Here is a 13191-nt window from a genome sequence, read left to right as displayed (position 1 = left end):
CTACATATTGCAAGACTGTGATTTTGGAAAAACTATAGAACTTTCTTTTATCAAATCAGGATCTAGGAAAGTCCTCATCTTTTTTCTGATAAATAGCTGACAATTTAAAATAACTGAAGGGTGCTCGCTTCGGCAGCACATATACTAAAATAACTGAAGGGCTTAGTGTTCATATTTCTTAGACCTTTAAGAATACATGCCTGAAAATGTCTTTTATTTTAATCTCCCATCTGATTGGCAGGCCAGTAGGAGCCTTGTATAGGAACTGTTTGTGTTTCAGTAGAAACCAGTTATTCCCCTGGCTGCCTGTCTTTTGAGCTTCCAAAATTAAGATAATATGTGTCTCTAAATGTAGTACTACTTGTCTCTCATTAAGAAAACAATATTTGATTTAAAAGCAACATTATATCTTTCTAATATAGTCCATAGGTCTGTGTAAATTCTCTAAAGACCTCAATGCACATATCAGGGTCATCCAGAAACTTTTTTAGCTCTCATTTAATTTGCCTTAGATCCACTGAGAAAAAGACACACAAACACAGATAGTCCTATATATATATATATATATATATATGTATATATATATTTAAAGCTGTCTCATTTATTTGTCATTTAGGCTATTTAGGCAGTATGCTTATGTTGAAAATGGAAGCAAATTTTTCAATTCCTTTGTTTTTGGCACCAGGGATCAAACTCAGGACCTGCTTGCAAAGCAGGCGGCAGAACCATTGAGCTAAATCCCTGGTGCTCAGTTGCTTTTAAAAAAGTAAATAGTAATTAATGAATTTACTGTTATGCTCAAAATCGTCTACCCTTAAGATGAGAATCTTTGCCAATAGAAAGGTGCTCCAAATCATGAATGGTACTACGAAGAACTGCAGTCTCTTTGCTTTTTTCTTCGTGAAGATGTTGAAGCTTCCTTCTGTAGATGCTCTGTGGGGAAATAGTAGCATCTGGATGTGATTTTGATTTAGTCCGAACTCTTGCTAGTTTGGCATCAAATTCCATCTGTAGTTTGATTATTTCATTTTGCTTTTCTTTTTCTTGAGTTATTAACTTTGTGTTTAACTCTGAAATTTCCGGCTCCCTTTTCTTTATTAGATCTTTGTGCTTTCATCATTTAATCCAGTTTTTTCTGCATATCTTGATAAAATTTGCTTATTTGTATCTTATGTTCTTCCTTTTTGATTTTCATGTCATGTACAAGTTCAGCAATATTATTCTTATGTTCCTTTTCTATTTGTGAGAAATCCTTTATAAGTCTGTCAATATTCACACTGTTGATCTCTTTTGTATATTCTTCACTGCTTTGATCCATGCTCAAATTGTTCTTGGTCCTGGTTCCTCAATGTCTCTCCAATAGTCCCATATTTGACATTTACTTCCTGCAAGGGATATTGTCTTTGAGGGACCTGAACAACTTACCTAAGGATGGATATAGCCTCATGGAGGTTTTAGTTATGGCTGGCCTAGATACTCCATCCTCAGCACCTGTGGCCAAGTTTTAAAGTTGACTTAGAGGGCTGGGGATTTTAGAGCCTCCTGCCTCACAAGCACAAGGACCTGAGTTCGATACCTGGTATCCCCCCACCCCCCACCCCTGCACCAAAAAATAGTTTTCTCAGAAACTTTGTTCTTGGGTTCTAAAGGGCAAATAGTAGCCTCAGGCTTAGAGGTACTGAAGGTCTTAAGGGTGAGATGTCTCTCATTACATTTACACTTGAACACAAGCCAGAATTACTTCTTAATGCAAAGAAAATCTCAACATAAGATGATTTTGACCATTTTCTCTCTTTTACAGTATAAATCTAATTATGAGATATCATCATAGTACTTTCCTCTGTGTACTTGGCTTTAGGAGGTAGATACACCATTCATGGGTATAGAGAAATACTAAATTGCTCCTTAATACATTTGAAAGGAGTGTGAAGTTTAGATATGGAGTTCCTAATCTGAAATAAGAGAAACAAATATGGCATCCCATAAGTCTCTGCTTGATTCCTGTGACCCCTAGAGGGTCCCCCAAGGTTTATTCCACTCCAGGGTAGGTAGCTATTGGTCTAGAGAGAGAGACCCAGAAAATAAAACTGGACTGGACTATCTACCCTTTACCAGTGTGCAATCTTATCTTCCTCAGGTAATTCATATCCTTACTCCAGGAAGTAATCTCAAAGCACAAGTTGCAATTGACTTCAACTATAACAATCATGTTTAGAGAACGAAGTATTGCTAGCAAACCAAGAAATTTAAACCACTGCTTTCTAGTTTCTTGAAAGAGAGAGAGGAAAATAGGGCACTTTTTCTGCAAAAGAGATTGCCTCCAGAGATGATAAGTCAGAGATTATGCCCTGAGCCCTAGGGCAGAGAAAGCTCTGAGAAATTTCTGTTGTCTATTCAGTCTTTTAGGCAACTTTTATTAGCAGCAAGACAAGGCTACTCCTTTAAGGTCCATTTTAAATTTACTAAGTATTTGAAACTAACAGGTCTTTTTAGCAGCCACAATCTCCATAGTAAAGGCATCTCTATCAACTTCAACACAAGAATGAAGAGAAAGGGTGACCAAAACAGTCCTGTATTCTATCTAGCATGTAAAAACAAATGCAAGTTGCTGACTGCTATTTTCCCTAGTGTAAGACAAAACAGTTGTTGTGAGTTGTCTTGATCTGACTTTCTGGAAGGAGGATTGGTCTGACTACAAGATTCTTAAATGAACTCCCCACAAGTTGGAGAAAACTTTAAGGGGAGTTTTTAATTCACTAGTAGAGACAATCCAAATAAAACTCAAGCTTGTTAAACATCCAAAAAAATCACCGTGTAGCATTTTCTAAGTCCACAGTCAACTTTCCAAAGTCCATAACCTATTGCAAAAGACATTTTTCTCCCTACACACGTAAATGATGAAGATCATGCCTAGGAGGGGTGAGGAGGTTCAGGTAGTTTTTAATCTATGAAAGACTTGGTTTTTTATGTTTGTTTAGAGATCTACCTTACTACTAGTAGCGAAAGCAGTCCAAACCGGTAGCTCAGCTCTTAATGGAGGCTTAAGAAGCCGCTCTGACAGCTTTGTTTCAGATTACTCTGAGACAGAAGATACCTGATGATCACTAACAGAGTTCACCTTTCACCTCACAGAGGAGTCCAGATAGGACAAGTTGTGGAGGTTTTCTGCTCATTACCCGGATGGGCTGTTGGGAGCTAGTTTCTTCTGAGGGACCTCTGGGTATCTGCCAGAGAGTAGCTCTGGCCAAGACCCCTTATTTGTCACTTCAGTTTCTGCTAGTTACATGCAATTAGAGATCTGTCTCTGAAAGGAGCCCAATTGCCTATCTGGTCAACATTCCATCCACCACTGGCATCAGTGGGAGTGGGGATTCACCAGAGGGCAACTGGAGAAACCTGTCCTCTGCTTTGAGAGTGGCAGCTGCCCTAAAGGCAATTACTAGCTGGCAGATTCTGTAAGGGACAGATAAAAGCCTGGACTGTCTTTATCTGGGATGATTTCATAGGACACCCATTTTACAGCATTTTGAAGCAACTAAGTCCAAATGCAACACATACAAAACAAGAATAAAATGTAATTTTAACAAAGCACAATGCAGAAGAATAACAAGAAATTTGCCAACATTCAAAACACACAACTTAAAATTAAGACACTTTTAAAACAAAAGCTGAAACAAAGGCCAGGAGAACTTATATGAAAAAAAACCAGAATCTATGAAACAAATGAAAACAAAAAGACCAAAGTTAGACCCTATGAAAGAAAATGCTTACCTCCAACCAGTAATTTTTGGTTTTGTTTTTTTGAGACAGGGTCTTACTACATAGTTCTGTCAGGCCTTGCACTCACTGCATAGCCCACGCTGACCTCCAACGCATGGTGATCGTAGTTGTGAGCCACCATGCCTGGCAGTGACCATTCTACACAGCAAAATCACCACCAACAATGCACCACATGTGGAGAATGGAACACTGACCAGATCTTGGGAAGGATACTTGCTTACGGTCTGGGAGTTGAAGCTAGGCAGCAGAAATCACTCTGCCTGTCTTCTCCTGGGAACATGCTCTTTGGATGGTGCACCCAGATTCTTTGGCATGCTGTGCATGCCTCCAAATGATTGTGAAAACACCAGGAGCATCAACTGGAGGGTTACAAACACAGCCAGTAGGTTAATTTGCAGATACAGAACTCATGAATGATGGGGATCAATTGTATTATCAAGATGTGAAATTAATAAAAAGTGTGAAACTAATTATGTGAAGATGAAAAGGGCTACAGTAATATTCATATATGTTAAAACTACTTTCTTCTAAAATGTTAACATATCTAGTATTCTACCACCAAGTACAAATTATTATTCAGGTCAGAGGTGTCAATCACATTATTTTAAAATAATAAATTTTATTGAAATTTTTGTAGATATAAGTTCAATGAATCACTTTGGAAAACTAAACTATGTGCAATCCCAGATCTCAGTATCCATCTTGTGGCCAATATAAAGAGTCTGTGTTTCACTTCATCTGTGTGGTGTCCAGACTGATATATTTAAGTACTGTATGTGCTGTTTACCATAGGAAAATAATTTCTCAGCTCGCACATGCACCTGTTGGGAGCACTGCATTAAGGCATGATGCAAGTGTAATTCTTGCAGCCATCAGAATTCCAGGGCTGATTTCTGGATCTATAGGCAAGAGTAGGAAAGGAGCAAGAAAATGGACAGCCCTAGTGGAAGAATCTCTGAGAGAAAACACTTGAGAGACAGAAATTCTCAGGTAAGTACTTCTATCATTCCAGTCATGCGAATCAGACTGTCTCTTAGCTTTGGTCCAAACAGAGATGTAGTCAGACTTTGCTTCTTGGCCATAGACCAGGGGAACCTTTTCCCAGGTGTGTGTGTGTGTGTGTGTGTGTTCCCCCAGAGTGCCTGGACCTCCAAGAGAGGCATCATCTCTGTGGACAATGCTGCAGTGAATCAGAACAAAGAAACGAAATGAACGCAACCCAAGCAAGTAGCTGTGGGATACGCATTTTTTGTAGTTTCCATTTTCATTCATTTTTGACTTCTGTTTATTTGCATAATTTCCAGGAAATTGTCCCCATCTGCATCTTCTATTTATTGCCATCTTTAAAAGAGATTAAAATATCCATTTTATTTTAATCTGTTCATTTCCAAATTCACACTCTTTTTCTGACTCGTGACAACATGCTGCTTCCCTTTGTCTTGGAGCAGCATCTCTAGGCTTCTCCTCCTCCCTCTGCCAAACCTTATAAAAGGCAATTTCCAGTCCCTGGGGAGGAAGTATTCATTTATAGCAGGCAGGTAGAATAAAGGTTTCACTGACTGTTGTTGCACCTCCAGAAAGGAATGTGGTAAATGCATATTTCAGACAATTCCCTCTTTTCTTTTCTGGTTAGCTTTTGAAAAATTAGTATATAATGATTACGTCCATTGTGAGGAGTTGTACATGGACGTAACACATGTTAATTCTTCTTATTTCCCCTTCTTCACTCCTTCTCCCTCCATCTTTAGGTCCCCTTCCCATTTACAAAAGATCTCTCTATTCTCTTGTGTGTGTTTTTTTGTTTTGTTTTGTTTTTTGTTTTTTTGGTACTGGGGATCGAACTTGGGACCTTGTCCTTGCAAGGCAGGCAGTGGAACCACTGAGCTAAATCCACAGCTCTCTCTATTTCTCATTGCCTATCTTTTATTTTGCTCTTTAATTGCTTTTACATTGGGCTTCTCATATAAGAGAAGCCATGAGATATTTAAGCTCGTGTGTCTGATTTACTTAACATTATGGTCTCAAGGTGCATCCATTCTCCCATGAGTGACCTGAGTTTAATCCTTTAGAGCAGACTAGAACTCCATTATGTATAAGGACCACATTTTCTTTGCTCATTGATCTGTTGATGGGCTTATAGGCTGCTTCCAAGATTTAGCAGTGAATCCCGAGCAGTAGTATTTTAAAGCTGCCCTGGTCAATCTAATGTGCTTCCAGGATACAGAGGCAAAGGAGAAAACGAGAAGATGGTACTGTGGCAAAGGTCTAGGGCAGTCCATCATTTTGGGAACTTTTGCATTGGAGAGCGATCTAAATAGAGACCTCCAGTTCAGGCAGGAGTTAATCAGAGAAGAGCATTCCAGAGAAAGGGGGCCCCCAACGGCCAAAGCTTCCTTCCTGTAGTTCAGTGAGGGCAGATAGGGGTGAGGAAGGCAGACGCACTCAGTAGGAAGGCCTGGGAGCTGCGCCGAGTTAGGAGTCCGGCCCGCAGCCCTCAGAGAAGTTGCGCAAAGCCAGCTTTACAAAACTCACTGGGCTGTAGCGCGGAGGGGTGGGGAGGAGGAGCCACAGTGGCGCGGGTGAAATGAGTTGGGAGAGACGAGGAGGACCCGGACTTGGCTCCGGCCAGGATGAGGAGAAAGGCTGACTTTATAGAAGCAACACCCGCCCGTCTCCGTGGTGTGGCTATAGGGGGAGGAAACAACATGACACTTCCTGGAATTAGCACCCAGAGACACCTGCGGACCACGTTCTCTGGCCACAACTCTGCAGTCCCAGCGGTCAAGGGGGAGAGAGCACGCAGGGACCCCAGTTTCCTAAACACTTTCAAGGCAGGTCACGCAGCAAGGGCCGAGGGGAAGTGGGGAGCTTGTCTCTCAGTTCCTCCCCCGACTTCTGGGCCTCCCAAATTCTTTCCCAGCATTGCCTGAAGCCTCGCGAGCTTCTGAAGACGCCCCGCTAGTCTTGCCCACCCTCACGGTGTCCCCGCTAGGGAAGGCTTCCTTTTGGCCTGAGTGCTGTGGAAAGAACTCTGGCCTTGGAGGCAGAAGAACCTGGAATTCACTGCCTCAACCCTAACTAGCCACGTGGCTTTAGGCAAGGGACACAACCCTCTGAACTTCAGCTTCCTGGTGTGCAGAATGGGAATAAGAGTACTTGTCCTGGGGGCCACAACTGTAATCCTAGCACCCAGGAGGCTGAGGCAGGAGGATCTAAAGTTCTGGACTATCCTGAGTAATTTCAAGACTGAGAGGACTCTGTCTCAAAATAAAAAATTAAAGGGCTGGGGATTGCTGCTGCCTGTCTTGCAAGCACAGGTCCTGGGTTAGATTCCCGGTACCCAAAAATTAAATAAATAAATAAATAAATAAAAATAAAAAAAATTGAAAATGGGCTGGGGATATAGTTCAGTATAAAGGCCCTAGGTTCAATCCCCCATACTGAAGGGGGAAGAGAAGAAGGAGGAGAGAAGGGGAAATGCAATAGAGGAATGAAATGAACAACATAATTGCTAATTAAATTAAAGCAAATTATGCTGGCTAGAGTGACAGCCTGTAATCCCAGCTACTTGGGAGGATGGGCAAGAGGAATGCAAGTTTGAGTCCAGCCTGGGCAATTTAGCAAGACCTTGTCATAAAAGTAAAATTTCTGCTGGGCCTGGTGGTACATGCCTGTAATTCCAGCACTGAGGAGGCTGAGGCAGGAGGATTGCCATAAATTCTAGGCCAGCCTGGGCTACATAGAGAGTTCAAGGTGAGCCTGAATTACAAAGTGAGATCCTGTCTCAGAAATTTTTTTTTTTTTCAAAAGACCGGGATGTAGCTTAGCAGTAGCCCACTCCTGGACTTGATAACCAGTACTGCAGGAAAAAAAAAAAAAAATTAAAGCAAATTAATTCTGGAGATGGATGATGATGCTTGTCCAGTAGTGTGGGTTAGAACTGTATAGGATATTTTAAAATGATTAAAATGGTGAATTTTATATTTTACCACAATTAAAACATAAAGTAAAATGAAAATGTAAAACAGTGTGCATTTTCACCTCTCAAATTGGCAAAAATAAACACTGGGCAACATCCAAGAGGAAAGTTGAAGCTTTTTGGTAAGGCAATTGACATCATTCTTTTTTGTTTGTTTTTTTGAGACAGGGTCTCTCTGTGTAGTTCAGGCTTGTCCTGAATCACTGTGTAGCCCAGGCTGGCCTCATGCTTTTGGTGATCCTCCTGCCTCAGCCTCCTGAATGCTGGGATTATAGGTGTGTTGTCAGCACATCCAGTCTCAGTACCATTTAAAATGTGCATGCCTCTTGACCTAGAAAAACCACCATAGGGTATTTCTGTCCTGAGGAAATAGTTATTTATGTACATGAAAGTGCACAGATACATGCACACTGTAGCAAGGTAACAGCAGCCAGGCATGTAGAGTAAGGCTTAGAGTGAAGAGTTAGAGTGAGGTAGACTTTTATGTTCTGGGCTGAAGAGCACACAGCCATGGGCAACTTCTCTGGGGATCATTGGGGTAGGGGAGGGGGACAACAGAGAAATTTCAGGTTTGGTTCCCATGCTTCTGTACCGCCTTTTCCCCCTCTTCCTTTTTTCTCTATTGGGAATTGAACCCAGTGTCTCACACTGAGTTACATCCCCAGGCCCCCCCCATTTTGATGCAAGGTGTTGCTAAGTTGCCTAGGTTGGGCTCAAAATTGCGATGCTCCTGCCTCAGCCTCCCAGAGTACTTAGTGGTTTTCTTTTTTTTTCATTGCTAGGCAGGGCCTTGAGCATTTATAGGCCAGCATTCTACCACTGAACTCTATCCCTAGCTCCTTTGGCAACATAGAAAAATAGACTTCATTAAATGCTGCTTGGTACCCCAATGAAGATCTTTTAATACAATACAGTTTCCACACAACTTCAAGTTAAGAGATTGGAATGGCACTCTGGAAAGAAAAAATGTGAGAAATACCTGACCAGGTGGAACTCACGAGACCTCTATGAAGTCAACTTCCCGGTGCTCCATGGAGGAAGCCTGCTGTGTTTCCTTTACATAAAGCCAGGCAGGGACAACTAGCACTGTGCACTCTGCACATGGGACCTGAAGCCTCCATCCCAGAGTAAGGGGTGGAGAGGGCGTGGCGGAGGACTGGAAAGGCCCTGTCCGCAGCCTCCCTGTCCGCAGCCTCTACCTCTAGCTCTTGTATTACTGAATTTTTTAATGGCAAGCACAGCTTTTATAATTTCTCTAATTATAATGATTTAAAAAATATTGGTACATGTTTGCAGTATATAATGATTATACTCATTGTGGGGAATTGTTACATGAACATAACACATCTCAATTCTTTTCTTCCCCCTCCCCTCCTCTCCTATTTCTAAAAAATATTTTTCCTTTTTCCTTTTTTTGTATCAGATTATTTAATTTTATAACCCTTTATCAAGTTAATTATCATAAACAGATTAAAAGCCAAGCAAATGGCCAAAAAACACATAAACATGTGCTTGTGTAAAATATAAAAAACATATAAAGCAATTATACTAAATCAAAGGACATTTTTAGGTACATCGGCCATGCTGCATTGCAGTAATAGCCTCTCCCTCCTATTGTCTGTCTTTTCTTTTACTTATATATTAGGTTTCTCATATAAAAGAGAAGACGTGATATTTAAGCTTGTGTGTCTGATTACTTCACTTAACATTATGGTCTCAAGGTGCATCCATTTTCCTACAAATGACACAGTTTATCCTTCTTTATGACAGAGTAGTACTCCATTGTGTATAAATATCATGTTTTCTTCATTCGTTGATGGACACATAAGGCTGTTTCCAAGATTTAGGTACTATGAATTATGCTGCTATAAACATGGGTATGCATGTATCACTGTAATATGATATCTTTAAGGAAAATATGTAGAAGGGAAATAGCTAGGTCAAATGGAATTTCTATTTTTAATTTTTGAGAAATCGCCATACTGATTTCCATAGTGGTTGTACGAGTTTGCACTCCTATTAACAATGAAGAATGGCTTCATTTTTTCCCCACAGCCTCTCCAGCATTTGTTATCGTTTGATTTGAAGATAACTATTCTTTCTGGACAGCAATAGAATCCCAGTGTTGTTTTAATTTGTATTTTTCAAATGGCCAGAGATGTTGAACTTTTAAAATGTATTTATTGGGGCTGGGGATTTAGCTCAGTGGTTCTGCCACCTGCCTCACAAGTGCAAGGATCCGAGTCTGATCCCCTGTACCCCCCTCAAAAGTATTTATTGGACCCTTCTTTTTTTTTTTTGGTACCAGGGTTAGAACTTGGGTTCTTGGGCTTGTGAGGCAGGTGGCAGAACCACTGAGCTAAATCCCAGCCCTGGACACTTCTTCATCTGAGAAATATCTATTCACTTCAGATGCCCTTTTTTTATGGGGGGGTCCTAAGTTTTTTGAGTTCTTTTTATATTCTAGGTATTGTCTGAGGAGTAGCTGGCAATTTTTTTCCCCGTTCCATAAATTGTCTCTTCACCCTGCTGGTGGTTTCCTTTGCTGTGCAGAAGCTTTTGAATTCGATGTGATCTGATTTGTTGATTCTTGGTAGTATTTCTTATACAGCCAGGGTTCTGCTCAAAAAACTTTTGCCTATACCTATGTCTTCAGGAGTTTTTGCTGTTTTGTCTTCCAGAAGATTGTTTCTGTTTTAAAATTTATATCTTTGTTCCATTTTGATTTTAGTTTAGTGCATGCTGAGCTATTGATATGGGCCTAGGTTTAATCTTTAGCATATGGATAGCCAGATTTCCCAGTACCATTTGTTGAAGAGCTGTCTTTCCTCCAGCAAAAGTATTTGGCCTCTTTGTCAAAGATAAATTAGCTGAGTTTGCCTGGAGTTGTTTCTGCATCTTCTACTCTGTTTCATTGATCCACAAGATTATTTTTTTTTGCAAATACCATGTTATTTTTGTTACTGCACATTTGTAGTATAACTTGAAGTCCAGGCTTGCCCTTTTTGCCTAGAATTGCTTTTGCTATTCTAGGTCTCTTTTGGTTCCTTATGAATTTTGGGATTACTGTCTCCAGTTGTATGGAGAATTCTACTGGTATTTTGATTGGGATTATGTTAAATCTGTACAGCTGTTTTGGAGTATGGCCTTTTTTTTTTTTTTTAATACAGGGTCTTGCTATGTAGTTCAGGCTGTCCTTGAACTCACTATGTAACCCAGGCTGGCCTTGACTTTATGGACTCCTACCTCAGCCTCTTGAGTGTTGAGATTATAGGTATGTGCCACACATCTGGCTTGTTATTGATTTTTTGAGTGTTGAATTTGTATCCCTCTATGCTACTGAATTTCCTATCGATTGTAGGACTCTTTTGAGACTTCTGTATAGAGGATCACATCCTCTGCGAGTAATGTTACTTTAACTTCTTCCTTCCCTATCCATATACCTTTTATTTCTTTGTCTTGTCTAATTGCTCTGGATAATGCTTCAAGAACTATATTGAACAGGTGTGGTGATACTGGACATCCTTGTCGTGTTCCTGATTTTAGAAGGAAAGCTTTCAGCTTCTTTCCATTTAATGTGGTGTTGGCCATTGGATTGTCATAGATAGCTTTTATCAGCTTGATATAAAGGCCTTCTATCCCTATTTTCTTCAGGATTATTTTTTTGAGACAGAGTCTCAGAATATAGTTCAGGCTGGTCTTGAACTTGCTATCTAGCCCAAGCTGGCTTTGAACTCACAGCAATTCTCCTGCCTCAGCCTCCCAAATGCTGGGATTACATCATACCTGGCTCATTTCTTCAGAGTTTTTATCATGAATAGATGTTGGATTTTGTCAAATGCTTTTTTCTTTGTTCGTTTCTGTTGAGATGATCATGTGATTTTTGTCCTTGCTATTGTTTATTTGGTGCATTACATTTATTGATGAACATATATTGAAGCATCCCTCCATCCCTGCAATGAATCCTACTTGGTCATAATGTGTGATCTTTTTGATGATTTATTGCATTGTTTGCCAGTGTTTTCTTGAGGATTTTTGCATCTGTGTTCATTAAAAAGATTGGCCTGAAGTTCTCTTTTTTGGTTGGGTCCTTTTCTGGTGTTGGAATTATGGTAATGCTTCCTTCCAGGAGAGGCTTTTTCAATTTCATTAGAGCTTGAGGAGTATTGGCATTAGATCTATTCTAAAGTTCTTTTAGAATTTGTCAATGAATCTGTTGGGACCTGGGCGTTTCTTGGTTGGTATTTTTATTGGTTTTATTTTTCATTACTTTTTCAATTTCATTAACTGTTATTGGACTTTTCAGGATTCTCTATCTTCTTGGTTCAGCTTTGGTAGTTCATATTTATCAGGAATCATTAGGATCTTGTACCTTTACATGATGTGTCTTGGTTCTTATTTCCTGTTGTTTCTTTTACCATTGATTTTTAGTTTCCCTGCTCTATTATTTGATAATATGCATGGGATAATTTTAATTCTTTTGCATTTATTTATGCATGTTTTATGGGCTAATATTTTGTCTATTTTGGAGAAAGTCCCATGTACTGCTGAGAAGAATGTGTATTCTGTTGTTGTTGGATCTAGTGCTCTATAGGTATTTATTATTGTTTCTTTTTCTTTCTTTTTTTTTGGTACCAGGAATTGAACTTGGGACTGCTCTTTTGAGGCAGGCAGCAGAACAACTGAGGTAAATCCCTGGCCCCTGTAGGTATCTATTAATTCCATTTGTTTCAAGGTCTGATTCAATACTTTTTTGTTTTTTTGAGACAGGGTCTCACTATGTAGATGGGACTGACCTGGAACTCATTATGTAGCCCAGATTGGTCTCGAACTCACAGCAATCCTCTGGCCTCAGCCTCCTGAGTGCTGGGATTACAGCAATGCACCACCTTGCCCGGCTTCGTGATTCAATTCTGATACTTATTTACTGATATTTTTCTGTAGTTTATCTGTCCATTTGTGATAGTGGAGTATTGGGATTCTCCTTTACAACTGCATTGTTTATCTGATTTTTCATGTCCATTAATGTTTGTTTTGTGAAGTTTGGCAGGCTAGAATTTGGTGCATATATGTTTGCAATTGTTATCTTTTCCTATTGAAATGTTCCCTTAACCAATGCATAGTGACATTCTTTGTCTCTTCAGATAAGAGTTGGCTTGAAATCCACTTAATCTGAAATAAAAATAGCTACTACGTGTTCCCATTGCATGGAGTATTCTTTTCCATCCTTTGATTTTTAATCTGTTAATTTCTTTTTAAATTAAATATGCCTCTTGTATACTGCATATCATTGGGTCTTGTTTCTTGTTTCATTCTGCCAATCTGTATTATTTTTGGTACTGGGGATCAAATTCAGGACCTTGTGCTTGTGAGGCAGGTGGTGGAACCACTTAGCTAAATACTGAGTCTATGTATTTTTTTTAAATTGAGTT

At 39.9% G+C, this 13191-nt stretch overlaps 1 protein-coding gene across 1 annotated transcript; it reads right to left on the bottom strand.

Annotated features, from left to right (window-relative positions):
- Positions 1–798: 798 nt before the first annotated feature.
- On the bottom strand, positions 799–1318 carry LOC117285849 (coiled-coil domain-containing protein 152-like). Its single transcript, XM_033762740.1, is given in 2 exon segments — positions 799–1116; positions 1118–1318. Coding segments are annotated over 2 exon segments (519 nt in total).
- Between the last annotated feature and the right edge of the window lie 11873 nt (positions 1319–13191).

This window comes from Fukomys damarensis, unplaced genomic scaffold (assembly GCF_012274545.1).
Source record: "Fukomys damarensis isolate Sample0158 unplaced genomic scaffold, DMR_v1.0_HiC HiC_scaffold_2, whole genome shotgun sequence".
In the NCBI taxonomy this organism is placed as follows: domain Eukaryota; kingdom Metazoa; phylum Chordata; class Mammalia; order Rodentia; family Bathyergidae; genus Fukomys; species Fukomys damarensis.
Note: the sequence above shows the minus strand (reverse complement) of the source record. Positions and strands in the feature narration are given on the sequence as shown.